The sequence below is a fragment of the Pseudophryne corroboree genome, chromosome 9 (genome assembly GCF_028390025.1).
Source record: "Pseudophryne corroboree isolate aPseCor3 chromosome 9, aPseCor3.hap2, whole genome shotgun sequence".
Lineage (NCBI taxonomy): Eukaryota > Metazoa > Chordata > Amphibia > Anura > Myobatrachidae > Pseudophryne > Pseudophryne corroboree.
The window spans coordinates 102,096,676-102,122,731 of NC_086452.1; the positions used below are offsets into that span (position 1 = coordinate 102,096,676).

The 26,056-nt window shown below is 44.1% G+C and overlaps 1 protein-coding gene and 1 long non-coding RNA gene across 5 annotated transcripts in view; one reads left to right on the top strand and one right to left on the bottom strand.

Moving 5' to 3' along the window:
* Positions 1-26,056, top strand: part of PAPPA2 (pappalysin 2) — a 560,359-nt gene that overhangs the window by 240,001 nt on the left and 294,302 nt on the right. For all 4 annotated transcript variants that reach the window (XM_063939706.1, XM_063939705.1, XM_063939704.1 and 1 more), the window contains 2 exons: positions 14,504-14,649; positions 19,402-19,695. In XM_063939706.1, coding sequence (XP_063795776.1) covers positions 14,504-14,649; positions 19,402-19,695 — 440 coding nt within the window. The remainder of the gene's footprint in view (positions 1-14,503; positions 14,650-19,401; positions 19,696-26,056) is intronic.
* LOC134956743 (uncharacterized) lies at positions 715-1,888 on the bottom strand. Its single transcript, XR_010186140.1, has 2 exons — positions 1,823-1,888; positions 715-1,180 (listed from the first exon to the last, which is right to left on the bottom strand). It is a non-coding gene; the product is annotated as an uncharacterized LOC134956743 (long non-coding RNA).

A 26,056-nucleotide genomic window follows, 5' to 3' on the forward strand; every position in this document is an offset into this window, starting at 1 on the left:
TTACCATGCACCATGATATTGCCTAAGTAAATGTACAAATCCTCTTGGACTTACATGTACAGGTTTATATATATATATATATATATATATATATATATATATATATATGTATACCGAAATATATATATATGTATATATATATATATGTATATATATACCGAATATATATACCGAATATATATATATATTATTTATATATATATATATATATTTTATTAATTATATATATTATTTTGGTATATATATATATATATATATATATATATACCGAAATAATCCAGCACTCTTTCCGTTCCCCAACGGCACATAACCTGCTACCGTGTCCTCCTATGTAGGAACGATTCCTCCAATAGACAGCTTTGAGACAGGTGGCACTGGGAGACTTTTTCACGATGCATAAAAGTATTTTAGTGCAGTGGTATCAAAATCAGTAACGTTTCAGGGTCGCAGCCCGTTCGTCAGAAAGTATCAGTGTAAAATGGTAGCAAATGGTAGCTGCTCAATTAATTTAATGTTACTCTTTAAAGGGAAGTGTTATCCTAAGTAAGAAAAAAAGAAAAAATTACGCCCAGCACACCAAAAAGTATTAGCACTTCAGCACTACATGATAATAGAAAATTCAGAGATATTAGTTGCATATATTTGCAAACATATGGTTATGCAAATATATGGTTAAGCCACCAGGCCACGTCAAGGCTTCTCTGATACTGGTGGGCCCTAATGCTACAGGATAACAGCACCCACTCTGTTGCAGTATAGACTTGTGCCTGCCATGTACTTGTTGGGGTACAGGCGGCATTCTGTAGCATAGTTAGGGTCACACGCAGAGGTCGGTCCAGCTCTAGAAGCGCCTTACAATTACAGCCTTCAGTCGCTCATTGTACTCGTCTCCGTGTTTCTCGTAGTCCTTGCATGCACAGTATATGATGATGATTATGCACAGCAGCAAGAAGACTCCAAAGATGGTCAGCCACTTTGATAGCCAGTCAACGGCGTCCTTTAAAAGAGAGCGGTGGTGATGTCCGTGGGTGCGTTCTCTTCTGTCCACCAGGTTGTTTTCCTCCTGGATGCCGCTGTCTGATGTGGACTCTTGGGAGAAGTTGCCTGATGTTATTGGCTTAGCTACGACCTCATACGCCAGCAAAAGGATGACCAATATTCTCAAGAACATTGTCTTTATCTGAAACAGAGGATAACACATTAATATAATACAGAGGATATTACTTTTTTGTAACCAATCTTCATATAATAAGTATAATGTAACCAGTTATTGCATTAGATGGGAGACGTTATCCTGAATAATCTCCTTTTAAAATGACAGCTATAATGTAGCTGCAGATAAATGGAGATGGACTCTCACTAGCAAGAGTAAAAAATGACGGGATTCATATGTTCTCTGCTACAAGGCCATATATACAAGATCAGAGAAGAAGAATACTCTTTCTTGGGGGCTTTTATGTAGTTTGTTATGTCATTAAACTATAACTTGTAATGGTATATTTTAAAGAAATCAGAGTGCAACAACACACAACATATATCACATCTGAGTGAAAAAAGTTAAAAAGTCTTGCAAGACTTCGTATTGTTGATACTAGTAACAGACGTCCGTCTGGTCATAAAGAATAGATTAAACAATCATTTTATTTAAATATCATTCTTGTCCCAATAGGCCTGACAGTGCTTTACATTTGTAGATTAAAAGCCACAAGGTACAAAAACATATAAAATATTAATAACAACCCAGATAGTCTATAAGCAATACCAATACTGCCATTTGCAGATAATGTATTATTGTCATGTAATATTTAGGTTAAAATCTTACCTTATATTCCGTATCAGCAAAAAAAGTAGAGTTAAAGCAACAAACAACTTAACGTAAGCTCAGCTAATAACTCAATGGCCTATACCAAGCAGGGACTTGTGTCTCATACGCTACTGCTGTGACATCACAAAGGCTGATTGTTGCTGTGACATCACAAAGGCTGTTTGTCTCATAATCAGCCTCACTCTGCCTGCATTTCCCACTGGCTGTAAGGACGCATGTTCCTTACTATACCGTGTATTTACCAGGAGCAGGTTCAAATGTAGGAGCATATTACTATACCATGAATTGTATTAATTAAATCAATAATTTCAGTTAGTTATTAGCACTAATCACATGTAAATCAATGTTTCTCTTTGCTTTTATGTTTTACTCCTGTGCCCAATGTGCCATTTGCAAGAAATTGAAAGAACTGAAATTAAATACAATAAAAAACACAATCAAAATAAATGATCAATATTGTAAAGCCCCCTACACCCCAGAAAGATCCTCGGGCCGACATGCACGATATCGATATATCGGACCGATATTTTGTTAGTGAAAGTGCACATAGTTTGCTTGATCCTCTGATCTTAGGTGCTGCACATAGGATCAAGCGATCTGGGTAGCGGTGATTCACAGGACGTATAATAGATCGTTAGGTACTTTTCCTGACCTAATGATCTATCGTACTTCTGGAGCTGCCTAGGAGGTGGCGGGAGAGCTGTGGGGGAAATCGTAAGGACGCTGGTGGTCCTAATGTATGGCCACCTTAACTCTAATTCCTAGTTACCTGACGATGCCATAAATGTAAAATAAATAGGTAAATGTGCCTAACTTTTATTATAATCTTCAAATCCATATTTTGGCAATAACAATAACAAAAATATCCGCAGCAATACATCTATTTTCCTTAATTCACTGTCAGACTTTCATTATCCATTGCCCATAAATAATCAGTAAACGTAAGGTCACTGCTGAAGCCGTTCTCCTGGAACCTATACGTGCAGATGTGTTCTAATACATCTTTGCCTGGGATGTATCTCAGGAAAAGATTCCTGGCACAACGTAGCATTCGCACGAACGAATGCATAGAACCGGTGTGCGCACGCAGGCAGCGGGACTAAGACGCTCCTGCTGCCCCTCATACAGATGGGAACTCTGCAGCAGTCTATGTACACGAGTAGTAGGCAGATATGCTCCGTTACTCACGGTTTAGGGTAGTTTCCTTGGCGCCATTTGGTCGTGCGGGTGCATTGGCATGCACCTGCAAATTTTAGCAGAACAAAGGACTGAAATGTCATGATCGCGGCAACACCACGCCATGCAGCCCTTTTCAGCAAATATGTGTAAGGTCACATCTGTACAACTCTCTCAGAATTGATTCAAGTCTATTGACTCTCACATAAAAAAAAAACACAGCTCAGTGATGCACAGGTTGCACTGTGCGGACCAAATGGCGTGTGGCTATGTGACCTGTAATATCACTCCATTATGTTGCCAATAAGTCACAGCCTGGCTGGCGTCTAAGATGACTGGAAGAGTCAGGACTGCCCGAGCCCAAAGTTACCGTGCTGTGTCCCAGTTCCTTCTCTCCAGTGGCCAGTGGCAGCAGGAGTCAGAGTGTCCCATGCAACTGCACGGTTTGCCCGCCCCTAGAAACGGACCTGGTTTCCTTTGTGTATAACAGTGTAATAGCACTATTACAGCCATTGCTGGATTAAGAGCCACATGTGCCTGGGGCAGAACATGTTCAAGGACCTATACTGAGAAGGGGAGGAGCTGTGACCAGTGCTGTGTGCGTGTTGCCAGAGCCACGTGGGTTTGTACATCCCCTACTTTATCACTGTATCCCTAAATTCCTTAAAATTAGGAAAATTGCAGAATTTTTGGGAAGAAAAATAGAAATACAATTTTAATACTTAGATTTATGACTGACTGTGTGGCCATGATGTAATGATGATGAGTCTAATTTTACATTGAGGCCTGAAGCTGTAGGTTGATTCACCCCATTGTCTTGAGACTGGCGAGACTGGCTGATACTAGCTGGCAGCATTAAGAGTCCAGTTAGTGCATGGTTAATCCTGAGAATGACCCTGTTTGCGCAGTGGAACTGGGCGCCCTGACTTGTCTTCCAGTCTAGATCCACTTAAAAAGAAATATTTACAACAAAATAAATAATTGCAAAAATATATATTAAAAAATATATATTAATTGTTTCCAATTGGGAAGAATCCTTGATTTAAATAATAAATCTTTTTTCCCATCGTTCACTCCTGCTATTACCATCCCGAGATGTCAGTAGGGGATCCGGTCTGAAGATCGACAGTGTCTAGGTCGACAAAGTGACTGTCGACCTATAGTGGTCGACCTAAACAAGGTCGACATGGATGGAAGGTCGACAGGGTTTCTAGGTCGACATGTGCTAGGTCGACAGGTCTAAAGGTCGACATGAGTTTTTCACATTTTTTTCTTTTTTTTTATTTTTTCATACTTAACGATCCAAGTGGACTACGATTGGAACGGTAAAGTGTGCCGAGCGAAGCGGTAGCGGAGCGAAGGCACCATGCCCGAACCATGGCAAGCGAAGCGAGCCATGCGAGGGGACGCGGTGCACTAATTTGGGATCCCGTCGCTCTACGAAGAAAACGACAAAAAAAAAAAAATCCTCATGTCGACCTTTAGACCTGTTGACCTAGCACATGTCGACCTAGAAACCCTGTCGACATTCCATCCATGTCGACCTAGTGACTGTCGACCTATAGTGGTCGACCTAAACATTGTCGACCTAGACACTGTCGATTTGATGAACCACACCCGTTAGTAGCCAGTAGTAGGAAATCGGCTTTGCATGGGCAAGTAAGGTTTGATAAATAGGTAGAATCTCACCAGAGATGGGGATTATCTCTAATTAATAAACAGGCCTATTAATGAGGCTCCAATGAACAGCAGTTTATGAGAAAAGAAAGAAAAGCTGTAATTAATGGACATTCCTGACAAAATAATTTGCTGTAAAATCTATTGGAACATACACTTTTTCTAGTTTTCAAATGACCCTTTGTTCATAGGTGGCTCTTTAATAGCACCACAGTCCAGAAAAAGCACTTCTACTGAACAGATCACTAAATTATGGAAACAGTCGTTCAGTAGTTAATCTCAGATCTTTGTGCACTGCTAAGGGTTAAATAGCTGAACTCTGACCCTTTTCTTTTTTTTCACATTTATCCAATCTGCTGAAAAGAAAAGAACTTCCAATATTTTATGAACATGCCTAAAAATAACACTATTTCCTAGTCCTACGGAAATAAAGTAATAATATCCCAATGATACTGCAAGCAGTGATGAAGTTCTTGTAACTGAAGTAATGACAGCAGAGTTGATTTAAAGAACAGCAATACTAATATGAAATGTTCCTTTGTTTCAGAGCTGTCTTTGCAATATTACAGCGAATGTCCAAAGTCCTGGTAATTTCACAAATATGCGCTGGTACTCAGATTGCCAGAATGGCAAATGTGGCTCCGGGAAGTCTGCTGCTGGTTGTGGTAAGATTAAGGTTTGGGCTACGTCCCAGTGGTGTTAGTTCCCTGGAAGAGGCAAAAACCAAAATCCAGAGGAATTTTGTAAAATAAAGTGAGTAATGAAAATCTGACCAAATCCTGATACTACACCACTACAATTGTAACACTCGTCTCCACAACAGACCTCCTGGAGCCCCTGTCTACCTGGCTTCATTCTATGAGGACCACGAGCCAGTACTGAGTTGGACAATGCAGAGTATTAAATAAAATGAGGAACTCCGACCCCTAATTTTAGCCAACGTGCCAGTAAAATGTGTAATATATTATTATTTCTTGCTATGAATAGCTAAAGTTATGTAAAACAATAGTAATTATATGCAATTATGCACTAGCAGCAAACACAAATCGGATTTAGTTGCTTTTCTTTGGCTCAAGCTCTGGGACAAATACCTTTCTGTGCTCATACAATCTTACTTATCCAGGAATAATGTTCTGAAAGTGTATTAAAATGAACCAGATTAGGTACCCAGAATGACATTATACGTAGTGTAACCATGTTTTCATCATGATGCAGCAGAGAATTATGGGGGAGAAATGTATCAAACCTTGGAGAGAGATGAAAGTGCCAACCAATCAGCTCCTAACTGTCCTTTTTCAAACTCAGGGTTCTATTTACTAAGCCTTGGATGAAGATAAAGTGGACAGAATTAAAGTACTAGCCAACCAGCTCTTATCTGTCATTTTTCAAACACAGCCTGTGACATGGCAGTTAGGAGCTGATTGGCTGGTACTTTATCTCCATCCAAGGCTTAGTAAATAGGCCCCACAGACTGTAAAGGGGCATTTAGAAGCTGACTGGCTGGTACTTTTATCTCTCTCCAAGGTTTGATACATTTCCTCTATATTTGCTATTTAGGAGTGTAGTCATATCACCATGGTGGAAAGGGTTTGTGACAACATATTCCACTGGTGGCAAACCAAAATCCCCAACCCAGGCTGATGCCTGTTTGCAGAGCCTTGCTTGTGTGTGCTCACACTGAGGATACTCCAGAGCCAAACAAATATGGCGTCAGTGTCGTACACAGGACCTAATTCATGTTTGTATGCATATGCAGCTGCGTTTTTCTAGGTTACGAAACTGCTATTCATCGCAAATGAAGCTGCCACCCATGAAAGAAAATAGACACCCAGCAGAGCCATCACAAGTGCTCCCCACTTGCATACTTACACAGCACCAACGCAGTGACATTGACTCCTATGGCTGACTTATGGCTACTGAGACAGTCCGCGGTACTAGAGACGCTGGCGCAATGTTTCGCTATGTACATGATCGCAGCTGAAGGCAGATACACACCTCAGACACCCACTACCACGTTAACTCCCGCAAACTGTCCTTCCCTACCAATCACTCTGTGTATAAAATGTCAGTGTGAGGACAAATGCATAGGTACCTTGGCGCGTGGTCAGCGCGATCTCAGCACATGCGCAGTCTGGTGAAAACATCCGCATTTTGTATAAACATGAATTAAGGCCACATTTCAATCACATGACTGAAGAAGTGTACCTGGGCTGTAACTGGACATATAGAATGTGACGGCAGATAAGAACCACTTGGCCCATCTAGTCTGCCCCTTTTTTTTATCCTTTAGGTAACCTCAACCCTATTTGATCCTTAGTTCTTTGTAAAGATATTCTTATGCCTATCCCAAGCATGTTTAAATTGCTCTACAGTCTTAGCCTCTACCACCTCTGATGTGAGGCTATTCCACTTGTCCACTACCCTTTCTGTGTACTCATTTTTCCTTAAATTTCCTCTGAACCTTCCTCCAGTTTCATTGTGTATTATGGATGTGGAAGCAACAAACATGGGAGAGGCCCTGAATGTGGGGTTTGAGGATATATTTTTTCATCCACCAGTTATATATTGCCTCCATCAATATATCAGACTCTAAATATGTGATTTGAAAGTTCGTAAGAAAACCATCAAACACTGAGAAGGGCACCAAGGAATACGGCCCTGGCCTCCCACCTTTTTGGGGTTCTTAAGCAATGTTCTTCAGCTTTTTATGTTAATATGTCCCTTCCGTAATCTATTGCGCCTATCAAAGCATAGGGCACAAGTCAGCGATCCCAGTCTGAAACCCTTTGGGGAGTGCGCACGTGCACCCTGGGTGGCCCAGTGAGATGCTAAAAGCACCTTAGGGCTGCAATCACCTCTGCCTGATTGACAGGCAGAGGCGGTCGCGGGGCGGGAAGGGGCGTGCCAATGGCGTTAGAATGCCGTTGGTGGGGCGCGGTCTGGGCAACGCTGGCGTGTCCGGACCATTGGGGGGCGGGCTACGGCGGCTGTGTGATATCTCACACAACCGCTGTGACCCGGGAGGCATCGGGTAGCCGTTTGCCAGCACAGCTAGGCAGCGCAGGCAGGGAGCTACTCGGGTGCAAAAGCATCGCCGCCATGCGATGCATTCGCACCCTTGCGGGGGAGGAGGAGGGCCTGACATGCGGGGCGGACTAGCCCTGTGCTGGGTGTCCCCACGCATGTCTGTGTAGCTGATCGTAGATGTTCTAAATGTAGCACATCTACGATCAGATCTGAATTACCCCCATAGTCTCATTCTACTTGCATTTTTCATGCACACATGCAGAACAGTACAGGAATACCACCCTGCTTGGTAAACAGAAAAACTAAAATCTGTGTGGTAAATTTACTAAGGTGGGAGGTTTTTTTAAGAACTGGTGATGTTGCCTATAGCAACCAATCAGATTCTATATATAATCTTCTAGAAGCAGCTAGATAAATGTTAAGTAGAATCTGTTGGTTGCTATGAGCAAAATCACCAGCAGGGGTGTATCTTCCTATTGGCCAGGATGGCACTTGCCAGGGGCGCTGGCCAAGAGGGGGGTGCCACCCGGCAGTGCCACCCGTGCCAGGGGGTAGAATGACATAGTAGTTCTCACTGAGAACATCCCCAGCACACCTTGTCAACTGGATTTGCTTGGACATGTAGTGCAATCACACTTAGAGAGGGGTTTTTAACTGTATGTATGTGTGCATATATCCCCTCTGTGTCCCTGTCTGCACCCTCCTTGTAATTCCCCCTTAGTGTCACTGCCCGCACCATCCCTGTAACTGCCCCCTCAGTGACCCTGCCCATACACTCCTGTAATTCCCTCTCAGTGTCCCTGGCCGCACCCTTCCCATAATTCCCCCTCAGTATCCCTGCCCGCACCCTCCCCGTTATTCCCTCTCAGTGTCCCTGCCAGCACCCTAACCGTAATTCCCCCTCAGTGTCCCTGCCTGCACACTCCTCGTAATTCCCCCTCAGTCTCCCTGTAATTCTCCCTCAGTGTTACTGACCTCAGTTTCCCTGTGACTCCCCCTCAGTGTCCCTTCCTGCACCCTCCCTGTAATTGCCCCTCAAGTGTCCCTGACCTCAGCCTCCCTGTAGCCCCTCCCTCTCATTTTCCCTACCCAAATCCTCCCTGTAATTCCCCCTTAGTGTCCCTGACCTCCGTCTCCCTGTGACTCCCCGCTCAATGTCGCTGCCCACACCCTCCTGTAATTCTTCCTCAGTGTCCCTGCCTGCACCCTCCCCGTAATTCCCCCTCTGTGTCTCTGCCCGCACACTCCTGTAATTCCCCCTCAGTGTCCCTGCCCAAACCCTCCCTGTAATTGGCCGTCAGTGTCCCTGACCTCAGCCTATCTGTAACTCTCCCCTCTGTGTCCCTGGGTGGGGGAGGTGGGGGGCGCCAATTCCTTACTTTGCCAGGGGCGCTCAGACCCATAGATACACCCCTGATCACCAGTTGTAAAAAAAAACCTCCCACCTTAATAAATTTACCCCTGTATCTCTACTCACCGGCTCTCTCATTATCATCTTGTATGTGTACAATGTTAGAAATTTGTAGCTTGGATATACCACAACCAGCTATGCAAAAAGTTCAAGTAGTCATTTTTCCCCATCTCCTGCTCCTCAACTTTCTAATATATGTCAGTATATTACAAATGATACAACCAAAGTCTTAATTCATGTTCTCTTTATACAGTATCTCAGCAAGGCTACTGTAACAGTATGCTATCTAGACTTCTGTCAGGATTGGGAACAAAGGTTGGGATAGAAACAGTGGCAGGCTGGCGTCTCAATCCATCTCAGGATGTTAAACTGTTTATATTGGTTGCCATGACATTCCGCTGACTTCAGTGTTACTCAAGTGCTTAATATTACTATCAGTGCTGAGAGGGCTGATTGATCTACTGCAGAGATTTGTCACTGCTGGTTTATAAGGCTGTGTGCATCAGTGACTCATTGCCTGTTACAGCATCAGCCCACTTAGGCATTGGGCTTTGTATCTGTTAAGTCTGCCCATTGTTTGACCCTGTATATTTTGACTATTTTGCCTGCTGCAGTCCCTGACCTCTGCTTGTTCTGACTAATCTTTGTCTGTCGCCGTCACTGAAATCAGATTGTTTTGTTATCCTTGTCTGCCGTCTCCTTGGACCATAATTTGTGACCCTGTGATTCTGTTAGCTACAGTATGCTGCTTAATTACTAAATTTCATTGATCCTGCCATTTGTAATAATTGTTCCTCTGATTGTATTCTGGGTGCTTAGCTCACTGATCTAGTCTCTACTATTCTCTCTGTAATATGCACCAGTCTAATATAAACCAATACTATCAAACATGGTCTAGGGTGCCCGAGTTGTTCCTCAGCTTCTCAACATTTGATGAGTAGTATAACTTTCAAACAAGTTGCTTCTATTATGTTTTAGGCTCAAACATACATCAATACCATACAACATACAGTAGAACCCTTCTGTCTACTGATAGACCTATTGTTTATGTTGGTTCTTCTTCTGGAGAACATCAAACTCAGATATGTGTTACTTTTCTCCAGCTGTTAACTACTGGGGTTGACACAGAGTGGTAGTGTGAGTGTAGGGAGGAAGGGTCATTGGGAGTGGAGTAAGGGAAAAGAGTTAAAGAACATGCTGAATGCAAAAGAATACTGCCCAGGTAGACAAGTTTGGAGCAGACAAGAAACAAAAAGGAAAAGGGTATTGCTCATAAGAATTTACAATCTAATGGGATGGGTCAAGACGGAGACAAGATGGGATGACAGTAAGAATGTGTGTGTATAAGGGTGGACCAGTGGGAGTGGAGTTAGGATAAATACTGGTAATCTTTGATAAACCTGTGGGTTTTTAAAGAGCATTTGAACCATTGAAGGCTGGTGAAGAGTCTGATTGAATGTGGTGTGGGATGGGAGAAGTCTTGGAAGAAGGAATGGGATGTGGTAATCAGTAGGTTTTTGAAGCACCAGTCATTGCAAGAGCAGAGAGGGAGGAGCGGGGTGCTAAGACATACTTTAGGAGATTGGTCAGTGAGGAGTGGGGGAGGTTCTTGGATTAGGACTTTGTGGATGAGCCAGTGCGGGGCTTGGCCAAGCTGGGAAGCAGAAACAGATGGGAGAGTAAAATCAGTCTTTCTGTGCCATGGAGGATGCATTGAAGTGCAGAGAGGTAGGCGAGAAGGAGGTCACAGTGAAGGAGGTTGCAGTAGTTGAAGCATAAGATAATGAGAAAGATTTTGCAATATTTCAAAGGTGGAAGCGACAGTCTTGGGAAAGGCACTGGATGTGGAGCGTAAAAGAGAGGGAGAAGTCGATGGATGACATACAGGCAGTGAACATAAAGAACAGGGGAGAGTATAGTGTTGTCCACAGAGAGGTGAAGATTAGGGTTAAACACCCGTGAAGATCTGGGTTAGGTGCAAGCGGGCATTAAGAGAGAGAATTAAATACAGATCGAACTGGAATATGCGCTCCCTATTGGAATTGGGAATTACTAAAGCTGAAAAATTATATGTCCTTTATGTAAATTTTCCACTTTTCCAGAAATAAGTCTCTATTGTGTCAGTCGATTGGCCTCAAGAAGAAAACAAGACAAAAACACCTCTCATGGTGTGCATCAGTGGGTTAAAGACAAATCATGATAGTAGAGTTAGAATTTGACAGGATTCACAGGAGTTTGTTTGGAGTCTGGATACAGAATTGCAGGTGCATATTGAGGAGGAGGAATTATCAAGACAACTGCTACTGTTGGTTCACACGTGCAACACTTGGCCTATAGGAGGCCTAGAAAGGGTACAAAGTAAACCGTATTGGAGTATCTATTACGATTTGTCTTTAACCCACTGATGTACACCATGAGAGGTGTTTTTGTCTTATTTTCTCTTTGAGGCCAATCGACAGACACAATAGAGACTTATTTCTGGAAAAGTGGAAAATTTGATAAGACTACATAAAGGACATATCATTTTTCAGCTTTAGCAATTCCCGATTCCAATAGGGAGCGCATATTCCATTTTGAATTATATTTAATTTTATGTTTGACATCTGTTGGTGAGTGTCTAGAATATTGCAGCACCCTTGTGACGCGCAGGGTTTTATTTACCATTAAGAGAGAGAAATAGTGAGGAAATGAGATGGTATGATATACAAGGGTATTGCCTGGCAGGGGTGTGGTATAATTTGTCGACAGTGATCATGTCAACAGACATCAGGTAGACAGACTGTTGGCATGGTCACACTATCTACATGCAACATGTTGACAGCGCCCATACCAACATTTATCATGTGTACCCGGATGATGTGTTAACATGATCACCTGCCAACAAACCATCCCTGGTGGATTAGTGATCTCTTGGTTGACTTTAGATCCAATGGGCTAAAGGACCTGGTCGATTCTCTCACCTTCTCCCAGTGGCTCCAGTGTGGCTTCCGGGTCCCGCTGGTTTTTTGTATGTATTTTTCCACTATTCCTGCCCCTAATCCTAATCTTTAACCCCCTCCCCCCCTGATTATAACCTTTACCTCCCCATCTGCAGCCCAACTGTAATCTTCCCCCTCCACCTAACCCTAATCCCCTCTGGTGGCATCTAACCCTTACCATCGGCATCCTCAGAATGTCGCCATTTCATATGGCGACATGGGAACTGTTGATCATGTGATCATGTCGACATTCTGAGGATGTCAACGTGGTCACATGGTGAACAGTTTGAGCATGTTAGCATTCTAAGTGGTAAATGTACTAAAGCTTCAAAAACAGAGAATTGGTGATGTTGCCCATACTAACCAGAAAATGATAGACAGCATCTGATTGAGTGTGGTGTTGACATTTTGAATGTCAACATGGATACTGTCGACCGTGTGACAGAATACCCCTGTCAGGTGGTGCTATCTTGCAGATGGTGCCGGTTTAGGAGATGAAATGTTTGCTAAAGCCCAGGGCTATACATGAGGATGAAAGGGTAGACAAAGCTGCAGGTGCCTTTTCGTATTTGTTTGCTTTAGTTATTATTATTATTATTATTATACTTTATTTATATGGCGCCGCAAGGGATCTGCAGCACCCAATTACAGAGTACATAAACAAATAAGCAAAAAAAGAAAACAGTGACTTACAATTCAAGACAATATAGGACAAGTACAGGGTATATAAACATACTGTAGCTGAGTCAGCAGACGACACTGAAATAAGTATCAGGGTGGCAGAAAACCCAGAGATTTGGTGCTATCAAAGGGAGTAGTGAAAAGAAGATAGGATAAGTAAGAGACTGAAAAGCGCATGAGGGAAGAGGGCCTTGCTTGTGAAAGCTTACATTTGTAAGGGTTCAGTATGGTATGCTGGCGGTCGGTCTCCCGGCGACCAGCATACCGGCGCCGGGAGCCTGACCGCCGGCTTACCGACAGTGTGGCGAGCGCAAATGAGCCACTTGCGGGCTTGCTGTGCTCGCCGCGCTACGGGCATGGTGGCGCGCACGCTATTTTATTCTCCCTCCAAGGGGGTCGTGGACCCCCACGAGGGAGAATAAGTGTTGGTATGCCGGCTGTCGGGATTCCGGCGCCGGTATACTGTGCGCCGGGATCCCGTCAGTCGGCATACTGAAGACCACCCCATTTGTAATGTATTAGTAAGTGTTGTCACCAATAAATATTGAAGAAGAAGAAGAAAATAAATGACAACAATTTTGTTTTCTTGGACCTATAACTGTCACACTGTATATAATGCACCAATGCTATGTATACCTGGGAAGACAGGTAATTAATTTTTGGGTTTATGCTAATTGGTTAAAAGTAACTGAGAATCATGAAGAAGTGTATTTCTGTGCTATTCTGCCTTTTTTACTAAATAATTTTCCTCATGTGTAAGGGGTCACAGACCTTTTGAATTAAACATTTTTAAGCATAACTGATCATGGAGGTGCTTTCTGTTTCTCATAGAGTCAGCTCGCTGTTTCCAAGAAGGACATGGGGGTTATACAGAGATGGACTCAGATGTTGCTACCGCAGCAAGATCTATGTCCAACTACTCACATGCTGGGGCCGCCCAACACAGGGCAAGGCTGCCCAGCATGTGTGTTGCGCCGCCCCACAATGCGTTCGCAATTTAATTGTGAACGCATGGATTTAAGGATGACCCCTGCCTGCACAGCCTCGCTGCACTGTCAGACGGTTCAGCGACATTTTTTCCCCCGGAGTGACTGCGTGTGATGTTATGCAGCCACCCCGAAAAAGGTCCGGACACACCTGCATTGTCCAGACCACGCCCACTAAACGCTGTGGTGCCGCTCCCCCGACGCCCGCGTCTGTCAATACCTATGCAGTCGCATTCTTCTGGGATGCAATTGCATAATGACAGGTTGCTCACGCGCACTATTGCCAGTGCATGTACGCAAACCCAATGGACACGTCCACTGCATGCAAACGCAGCGGCTGCATCCATCTCAGGATAAAGCCCTATATCCCAGGGGTTCCCAACTACAATTCACATGGCTTGCTAACAGTCCAGGTTTCAAGAATAGCCATACTTTTGCACAGGTTACTTAATGAGTACCTCAGTTATTTTGCTTTAACCATCTGTGCTCAAGCATGGATATCAATTAAACCTGGACTGTTAGTGTACCTTAAGGACGGAGGTTGGTAAACACTGCTGTATCCAATGCAGTAGTAATGGTTCTGCATCTCTCGTAAAGCTTCTAATTACAATATAAGACCATACTGACTGATCCTCATACATACATACATACATCATTTAATTGCAGAATGAATAAAAAAAAAAAATTTACTGAAAAGTTTTATCACGTATCATGATCATTCAGTTTTTTTACACCCTAATAGGGCATACTTGAGTGTAAAGGAACTGAGGGACGCCTTGCAGCTGAACAACACCTTGTTCCTGAACATTTTCTTTGCTGGTTCCGCAGGGGAGGAGCTAGCCGGTGCCGCCACCTGGCCATGGGACAAGGATGCCCTCAGTATTCAAGGTAAGTGATGCCGAAATTTTAGATGCTTGGCAGTCACTCTGCTCAGCTGCATTTTCCTTTTATGCATAAAAATTTAGCACAACTTATTTTGTAGGACTATGGTGGTCTTCTTGCTTATTTGCAGTACCAGTAATATTAAACAGCTATGCTATAACCTGCTGCATACAGTAGGTTAGGTAAACATGTTAATCCAGAGGTTCCCAAACTGTGTGCCGTGGTTCCCTGGGGTGCCTCGGGACACTTGCAGGGGTGCCCTGGGTTGGTGGTCCAGGACCAATTCAAATTATCCATGGTCAATATAATAGACAAAACCAGTGCTGGTGGCTGCCAGTCATAAAATATGTGGCCAAACAGAAGTAAATCTTGTCCCTCACCACACAACTGACCCTAAGGATGACATATAAACGCGATCTACTTAAAGTAATATTTCTTTCTAAATTTCTCAGTAAGAACTTTTTGGCCTAGGGGTGCCGTGAAAAAAATTCTGATATTCTAGGGCGCCGTGATTCAAAAAAGTTTGGAAACCACTGTGTTAATCTGATATTCTCATGTCATGAGAGTCTTTAGACTCTTACGGAAACATTGGTGACCTTATAGATACCAGGCATATGAATAATGCAGCAATTGGTACAAATTCGTGCCTCCTTTTTCAGTAGAAAAGTAACACAAACCTTATTATCACCCCCTCATTTACTATGAGCACTGGATGCACTCCTCAGATAGCTTTGGTTTTGCACAGGCGCACCTAAACGGTCCTATCACCACTCTTCAAGATACAGTACATAACAATTCTACACTGCCTGCCTATGCCTCTGCAAAATAAAAGGTTTACAGGGAAGTATAAATCAGAATAGGCATAATGTGATAAAGTGTAAACATCAAATCAAAGTGCAAAATAATTTTTTTGATGACATTGGACAAAGTACATCTATTAAATACCCTTTTTTTATCAGTTCACTTGCAAAGTGCAAGGTGCACCCCAGTTAAAAGTAGAAATGAGTTTCCCTTGCTCATAGCTGGTGGAAAGCTAATGTGTTTGTGGGGGAAAATTGGCTTTGTACCCTTAAGCAATCTGGCTCCACCAGATTAAAAATAGTTTTACACTGCTCCGCGAACTAGTGTACTTACTCACAGGGGATTTGGTGGATCCAGTGCACTCCTTTGTAAGCGCTGAGTAAGGATGCCCATTGACCATCAATGGTTAGCAACCTTTCACGATTTGCCACGATGGTCGATGATTTTGCCATTGATGGTGGAGATGAGCCAATGTTTCCCTCTTGTCTGCAGCGCTTAGCCCCGCCCCTGTCATTCCCATTCCCGAATGGCTTACTGGCTTCCGTTGACCGACAACAGGAATGTACATAGAATGTTTTAAACCATCAGCGTTTTCCCATCAATGACTCGCTGTCATTGATGTAAAAAATGGATATGGCAACATAGGTACATCAGTGTAAAATCGAGAACGTCACCACAAGGGGAATTTGCACTTTACTTCAGCCTTTTTGTGCTTTGTAAATGACCTCGATTGTTTCTATAAGTATTGGGTAAATTTCATCCTTTAATAAGTAATAGTTTTCTAAGTGCTTAGTGATTTATTTTTCTGTATTATTCAGTCTACTTCTGAAAATGTTCTTATTTAAATTATAGACATGCTATTTAATTTTACACTTCTAAAAAAACACACAGGCTCTTCTGTAATTACAGCTGGAAGGGAAGTTACTGGAATAAGACCAGATCAGTGGACAATGTAGAGCCAATTTAATTACATCAAGAGGGATGGATGCTCGAGACATTAAGCATTTCATTGTGGTTAAAAGTCGCTTTGTATTGCACTAAATGACCATCAGGTTTAAGCACATGAAACTTCAATGTCATACGTTGTGTCCCTATCTATTTTTATTAGCACATTGGTTAATGCCGTCGCGCGCTGCAGTTTCGGAGTGTATTGCCATGGATGCTGGTAGTTTGTTTTTGTTACAGATTAAGTCTAAACCTTGCAGAACTTCACCGTGCATTGTTCATCTACTGTACTTCTACTCTTTGTATTTAAAGGGACATCGGGCCCGATTCAGACCTGACCGCTGTTGTGCGAAATTGCACAGCTGCTGATTATCGAATGACCGTGCGTGCATATGTACCGCAACGCACAGGCGCATCGCCAAACAGCAACAGGATGGTGCGCAAATTTCGATCGCACGGGTGTTCGCAAGGTGATTGACAGGAAGTTGGCGTTTGGGGGAGTTGTAACTGCCCATTTTCTGGGAATGTAAAGAAAAATGCAGTCGTTCCCAAGTGTTTTCGGGGTGGGTGGGTGATGTCAGCTCTGGACTCGAACGGCCTGTTTGTAACGCACTGTAGGAGTAAGTCCTGGGCTACGCACAGACTGGAAAAATCATTTGATGGTGAGTGAGTTGCGAACGGATTTTCAGATGTCCGCTGTCCTGTAGAATTTGCGCACGGCGTACACATGTATTCGCACACTTGCACGAAGGGGGGGGGGGTCACTCTCTATGGGCAGCGGCTATCTGATCGCAGACTGATGCAAAACCGCACAGCAGCGATCTGGTCTGAATCGGGTTCCATCATCAGTTCCTTGTTATTTAACAAATGTTTCTAAGTACACAACAGGTTAGAGTCGGTAATATATTTTGGTCAAGCTGTAACTCTATTGCTGCTTTCCTTACATTTGTTGCACATGTGTATGGCCAGATTTTAGAGGGGAATATAGCAAACCTTCCAAAGAGGACAGTTGGAGAATTTCCCCATGGCAACCAATACAGCTTCTAGGTCTCATTTTTATAGAATGCACTTGATAAATGAAAGCTAGATTCTGCTTGGTTGCTATGGGCAATTTCTCCATTTGTCGTTTTTAGATGGTCTTATACATCTCCCCATTGTATGAGATCTGATCTGATCATTTGTCAGTCAGGAAGAAGGCAATTCAATTCCAGCATTGGTGGAGACTGTTGGTGTGGTAGGCAGATAACCATTGCCCATAGGTTCTCAAACTCAGTCCTCAAGGCACCCTAACAGTCCAGGTTTTAAGTATAACCATGCTTGTGCATAGGTGAGTAGTACCTCAGGCAAATTTATAATACCATCTGTGCTCAAGCATGGATATTCTTAAAACCTGGACTGTTAGGGTGCCCTGAGGACCGGGTTTGGGAAACACTGCCATAGCCCATAGAGTCTGTCGATTTCAATACGACTAGGATTGGGCAAACACAACGATGTCACAAAATCAGTTCAGTCAGAGAGATCACTTGATTGTGTACATGCAAGCTTAGCAAATAGGCAGTAGCTATTAAATCATGTGACATACTGTACAGTAGTTTATGTCCAGCAAAGTAAGATGCACTGTAGGGGTAGATCATCTACAATTTGCGCTGCCTAGGTCAAACTTTATTGACTTAACCTCTCTTTGGCAATTGTATTTGTAGTTTGAAGGAACTTTTCAGTTGCTGTAACCTATAAATGTTTGGGAACATTTATTACCAATCGAAGGGCCTGATTCAGAGGTGGATGGAAATTCAATGCCACTTGCAAGCAGCTTTGAATTTCTGTCCGATTTGAAGGAGGGACATACAGGAGACGTCTCAATAGAAGACATAGGCAAACACAGGGGGATTTCCAGTTGCCCAGAAACCCCCCTTGCCAACAGTCTAGCCAGTGGCCATTACATGCAGTATAAAGAGCTGAATAGAGCTGCTGCACACGCCCAGTGACAGCAGATTTTCCTACCAAGTGTGTTGGTGTCTGTGGGTCTAAGGCCCCCATTTATCAAGCCTTGGAGAGTGATAAATAGCACAGTGATAAAGTACCAGCCAATCAGCTCCTAACTTCCATATCACAGGCTGTGTTTGAAAAATGACAGTAGTTTATTGGTTGGTATTTTATCACCGTGCTATTTATCACTCTCCAAGGCTTGATAAATCTGGGTCTGAGTGCTCAATCATTGCATCAGAGTGAAAATCTGGTAAGTGGCTTACCGTGATCATTAGGCCTGACTTACTGTATTACATAAACTGCACTTTGTTTGGGGCAGATGGGTGTAGTATGTTATGCCGGCGGTCGGGCTCCCGGCGGCCAGCATACAGGCGCCGGAATCCCGACCGCCGGCATACCAACAGCTGGGTGAGCGCAAATGAGCCCCTCACTGCGCTCGCCACGCTGCGGGCACGGTGGCGCGCTACGCTACCTATTCTCCCTCCAGGGGGTCGTGGACCCCCAAGAGGGAGAAAAGCTGTCGGTATGCCGGCGGTCGGGATTCCAGCGCCGGTATGCTGGTCGTCAGGAGCCCGGCCGCCGGCAAACTGAGGACCACCCGGGGCAGACTATAGCTCATTACATTCTAATTATGCATCCTTCATGGGCTGGCGACAATTGCTCTAAAATCAATCATTTGTAGACCCCACCTTCAGATATCCTGGGTATAACAAGTGTTGTGACAATAGTCAAACTTACAAAAAAGCATAATAGTAATATTGCTACAGGCAGGGGCATTGACATATTAGAAGAATAAATGTGCCTATTCTCTTCCAGCAGACTGCTCTGAAGGTCATACAGGCATTCTGATCCCAGCAAGTGTTTGCTGTGCAGATAAACAGCAATCTATTGTGCCTGATCCGTTTAATTGTCCAGAGCTAGGTCACATCTTTTATTGCAGAACTGCTTGTAAAAATAATACACTATGTAACAGAATTAGTGAATTTGGGAGAACCAACTATTATAACAGCCTATTGTACTTCACAGGGGGATTAGTCTTGAACCCATCTTATTATGGAATGCCGGGCCACACCAACACCATGATTCATGAGGTGGGTCATGCCCTTGGACTTTACCATGTATTTAAAGGTGTAAGTGAGAGGGAATCTTGTGATGATCCCTGCAGTGAGACTGAACCTTCCATGGAGACAGGGGACCTGTGCGCTGACACCGCGCCGACACCAAGAAACAAGTTGTGCCGTGATCCAGACCCAACGAATGACACCTGTGGGCCAATGTTTTACACTGGAACCCCTTATAATAACTACATGAGTTACACAGGTGAGACTTTGTCTAGTGACCATCTTATCTGACCTAAGATCTGCAGACTGTCAGTATAGTCCCAGAATAATGTGTGGTTTTTTGTGTGTGTATAAATATATATTTGTACCGGAACGCGGATCACCTGTCTGCCTGCTGCTCCACCTATCCCCCTCTGCCTGCTGCTCCGCCTGTCCCCTCTCTCTGCTGCTCCACTCCATGTCACCCCAGGTCTGTCCTGTCCCACCCCCTATCTGCATGTTGCTCTCCCCTATCCCACCCACCAGCTCTTCCCCCTTTTTTGTCCACTCCCCGTCCAGCCCCACCCACTGTGCATACTCCACAGCTCCCACTGTGCATACATGTTAGTGATGGTACAGACCTTGGGAGATATACTATATATATATATATATATATATATATATATATATAGTGCAGTGTTTTCCTCATTTGTGGAAATTATAGCACTCCCTCAGCATAACTTGAAAAAACATACCATTCAGACAGTTCCAAGGGTATGAGATGCTCACCAACGTTTCGGTCCCAATCCGAGACCTTTTTCAAGGTATACAGCAAATGCAGCAGCGTAAGTAAAGTCACAGCGGTAACAGAGGTAAATAGCATGGAACCGGAACTAAGGATTGTGCCTCCCAGGCCCCTGCTATATACCTGAGACCTAACAGTGTTTAGGTACCAGATCCGCCCCTCAGGGCCGGCTCATGCTTTCCAGACGTGGAACGCAAAACGTCACTTCCGGTCATACCGGAAGATAGCGGCTGGAGTCTATGGAATATAAAATAATTAATCAGATGTATGTGTGTACTATGGTCATAGATTAAATCTAAATGATTGGACTGTGAGGCAGGCACAGTGTGAGCGTCAGTGTAACTCGATGTCCGAGTTTGTGCGCTCCACAGCCGCCTACCGTCTGCTTTGGGTATCTCAGTTTTTTATTTTTAAAGCCCTGGGATGCCTACATGGACAAGTGGACTGACCAGCGCAAGGGTAGGTGAATATGGATTTCACCCTACCCCCATGTAGCGGATTCTACTGGACAAGTGGACTGAGTAACACCAGGGACAAGGTGAGTATACGTGAATGTGTTTATTAAAGTTCTACTTCAGCTCACAGAGCCCGGTGTTGGTTTGGCCTTTGGGGGGACCCCACATCATTTTTTTCCAAGCATTAACTCTTTACACAACACAAAAGCCTGCATGGATCTCACTGATCTTTGGACAGGCTACACAGTGTACACGCTTGCTAAAAGCAAGTGCATTGATTTGGTGCATTGAAGTGCGATTTTGGAGTGAGTTTGTGTAATTTCACAAAAACGATTCTTCGTAAATTTGTGATTTGCATTGGTACAAATGGTATTTTGATGTATGTTATATCTTCAGCAGGTACATTAAAATCAACTCAACTTAATACAAAATACAGGTTGAACAAAATGGGCATTTTGCCTCTTTTCAACCTCGAATACTATGTTACTATGTTCCAATTGTGATTTGCCATCTGTAAAGTTGAGATTGACATGCGATTTCCATGAGAATCGGTTCTTAGTAAATTAATGATTTTCAAACTTGCGTCATTATCAAAAACCAAGGGAAACTCGCCCCCAAAACGATTGCTACTAAATTTCCCCCCAGGAGTGTGTGTGTGTTATCGCTAAGCAAATGACCCCTGTAAAAAGATATGTATATATTTGCTTAACAAAAAGTTTATATGTAATGATGGCGTATTCTTGTGCATTGTAATTTCCCACTCATATTATTAATGACAGTGTTCTTGAAGTGGTTCTCCACAGGAGAGCCATGTAAACCACAGGGGTTATCATTTAATTCCCAGTATTTATGTATCAATTAATTGAATTAAGACAGAACACCACACGACAGGTAGATGATTCACTAGCTAATGTTGTTATTAAAGTGGACCTGTCACCTACTGTACACATAAATATGATGTACTGGTCCCTAGTGAATTAATAGAATACATAATGATGGATATTACTTCCATCTACAAAGTGGATGCCACTGTTGTATACAGATTACAGATCCACTTTAACAAAATTTCAAACCTAGCCTAGAATTACAGTACTTGCTCACTTTTTGTGCCTTCATCCTAGGGGAGACGTGAAAGTGAGAAGTGTGGGGGCGCACCAACATGAGATGCATATGGGGACCACCCACTTAGCTGGGCAAGTGGCCAACATCTAGAAGTTGGTCTACACTACCAAGAGTCACTGTGACCTACAATGTTTAAAAAATATAAAGCCTTCTAAAGAGGATAAGTGTAAACATTGTCCATATCATCCAATCTGATTCTAGCTATCATGTATCTAGTTCATTTTATAAAGTAATAATAATAATAATTATTATTATTTTATTTATATAGCACTCTTTCTCCAACAGGACTCAAGGCGCTTTATAGACATCAAAAACAATGCACATATGGGGTCATTCAGACCTGATCGCACGCTAGATTTTTTCGCTGCGCTGCGATCAGGTCAGAACTGCGCATGCGTAATGCGTATGCACCGCAATGCGCAGGCGTGTGTACGGGTGCAAAGCAGATCGTTGCTGAGCGATGGATTTTACGAAGAATCCATTCGCACAGCCGATCGCAAGGAGATTGACAGGGAGAGGGCGTCTGTGGGTGGCAACTGACTGTTTTCTGGGAGTGTTTGGAAGAACGCAGGCGTGTCCAAGCGTTTGCAGTGCGGGTGTTTGACGTCAATTCTGGGACCTGACAGGCTGAAGTGATCGCAGCGGCTGAGTAAGTTCTGGGCAATTCAGAAACTGCACAAAACTTTTTTTGTAGTGTTTGGCTGCACAAGCGTTCACACACTTAGAAAGCAAAAATACACTCCCGCATAGGCGGCGACTATCTGATCGTAGCGCTGCAAAAAATAGCTAGCGAGCGATCAGGTCTGAATTAGGCCCATAATACAGACGTTTTAAGTAATACATCAAAAGATAAACCACACAGACATAAAAAAAACCACAGAAAGAATAATTCATGATTGGTGCAGGCATTTTGGGTAATAACTTCCAAGGGTTGTGTATTCCACCCTCACAAGGTACAAGGTGAGGCAGCCATCTTGGGTGCACTGCGTAGGATTACCCAGGGTGGAATAGTCCACCCCTAGAAGAGATAATACAAAATGGGGAGATTGCAGAGTCCTAAAGTTCAGAATAGGGTTCCAACAAAACCATCATGTCCATGTATTTTTCATCCCATCCACAAGCGTACACGGTGAGGCAGTAAAGTAATAGTTAAAATCGGATTGACTGATATGGGCAACTGCTCCACTTATACTCTTGAGACGGTTTGATATATCTCCCCCTTAGTGGTCTTCCTGGCAGGATGGCTCCCAGTCTAGGCTTTTATGCGAGATGGGTTCTCTCTTGCCAGGTAATTCCTTAGTTCATTGGCATTGGAGGTTTTAGCCCTGTTACTTCATTGCTCTCTTCTCCCCTCCCCCCTAAAGAGGACATCAAGCAAAGCTACCAAGTGCAACCTCAGTTATGACCTCTGAGTTCCCTATTACAGAATTTGTTGTTACATATGTGCACGTAAACGGTGCGATCAGTGCCAGATTAAGGTCCACGTGGGCCTGGAGCTGAAATTTAGGAAGGGCCTACTATGTGCCGTCACAGGTAGTGTGATCAGCGCCGTAGAGAAATTCTTCCAGGAAGGCAGGGGTGTGTGGCGACATACTATATCACTGCACTACCTCCCCACACTACATCAATATTTCTACCTCCCCAAACTACTTCCCACAGTACATCACTATGCTACCTACTCACACTACAGCTCCACACTATGCCTCCCCACACTACATCACTATGCCATCTCCCCACCGTATATCACTATGCTACCTCACCACACTACATCTCCACACTATACCTCCCCACACTACATCACTATGCTACCTCCCCACTGTATATCACTATGCTACCTCACCACACTACATCTCCACACTATACCTCCCCACACTACAACACTATGCTACCTCCCCACCGTATATCAATATGCTACCTCCCCACACTACATCTCCACACTATACCTCAACACACTATATCACCACACTATACCTCCCCACACTACATCACTATGCTACCTCCCCACCGTATATCACTATGCTACCTCACCACACTACATCTCCACACTATACCTCCCCACACTACATCACTATGCTACCTCCCCACCGTATATCACTATGCTACCTCACCACACTACATCTCCACACTATACCTCCCCACCGTATATCACTATGCTACCTCACCACACTACATCTCCACACTATACCACTATGCTACCTCCCCACCGTATATCACTATGCTACCTCACCACACTACATCTCCACACTATACCTCCCCACACTACATCACTATGCTACCTCCCCACCGTATATCACTATGCTACCTCACCACACTACATCTCCACACTATACCTCCCCACACTACATCACTATGCTACCTCCCCACCGTATATCACTATGCTACCTCCCCACACTACATCTCCACACTATACCCCGACACACTATATCACCACACTATACCTTCCCACACTACATCACTATGCTACCTCCCCCCCGTATATCACTATGCTACCTCACCACACTACATCTCCACACTATACCTCCCCACACTACATCACTATGCTACCTCCCCACCGTAAATCACTATGCTACCTCACCACACTACATCTCCACACTATACCTCACCACACTACATCACTATGCTACCTCCCCACCGTATATCACTATGAAACCTCACCACACTACATCTCCATACTATACCACTATGCTACCTCCCCACCGTATATCACTATGCTACCTCACCACACTACATCCCCACACTATACCTCCCCACACTACATCACTATGCTACCTCCCCGCCGTATATCACTATGCTACCTCACCACACTACATCTCCACACTATACCTCCCCACACTACATCACTATGCTACCTCCCCACCGTATATCACTATGCTACCTCACCACACTACATCTCCACACTATACCACTATGCTACCTCCCCACCGTATATCACTATGCTACCTCACCACACTACATCTCCACACTATACCACTATACTACCTCCCCACCGTATATCATCATGCTACCTCACCACACTACATCTCCACACTATACCTCCCCACACTACATCACTATGCTACCTCCCCACCGTACATCACTATGCTACCTACTCACACTACATCACTATGCTACCTCCCCACACTACATCACTATGCTACCTCCCCACCGTATATCACTATGCTACCTCACCACACTACATCTCCACACTATACCTCCCCACACTACATCACTATGCTACCGCCCCAACGTATATCACTATGCTACCTCCCCACACTACATCCCTGCTATATATCACTACGCTACTTCCGTACACTACATCCCTGCAGTATATCACTATGCTATCTCCCCAGACTACATCCCTGACGTGTATCACTGTTCTACCTCCCCACACTACATCCCTGCCGTATATCAATACGCTACTTCCCCACATTACATCCCGCCATATATCACTACGCTACTTCCCCATACTACATCCCTGCCATATATCAGTACGCTACTTCCCCACACTACATCTCTGCCGTATATCACTACGCTACTTCCCCACACTACATCCCTGCAGCATATCACTGTTGCCTCCCCACACTACATCCTTGCCATATATCACTACACTACTTCCCCACACTACATCCCTGTGGTACATCACTACACTACCTCCCCACACTACATCCCTGCGGTTTATCACTATGCTACCCCACACTACATCCCTGCAGTATATTACTAAGCTAACTCCCCACACTACATCTCCACACTATTTCACTGGTCGCCAGACTACATTCCCGCACTACATCTACCTCCCCACACCACAATACTGCACTACCTTCATGGACGGTTTAAGGATTGTGGGGCCTCTGGGCAACAAACCTGTGGGGCACTTATCAATAAAAGAAAAGGGGGAGCATGCAAGGCTGCAATGCTTGCCTCCAGTGCGGGGTTGGCTGGGATCAAGGTCGAGGAGTGCCGTCATCCGCCTTCCGGCAGGGGATGGCTCCAACAGGTTGTGCCAGGGTTGAGGGAGTGACTGACATCCTCCTTCTGACAGTGGCTGCCTGAGCAGTAAGCTGTACTGTAAAATGGACACTGGGCCAGAAGTCACCTCTGGGGGGAGTCAGCCCGGGTATATCGGGAGTTTGCAGGAGCGCCGCTGCTACACTGTATTAGGTCAGTGGTCACTGCAGGGAGCCGTCTCACTGCACAGGTGGCCTTCTCTGGGTTCAGGTAATGTCACTGCAGCAGCAGCGAGCAAACTGCCGTGTGCTGTTGTGGAGATACAGTAGTCACTG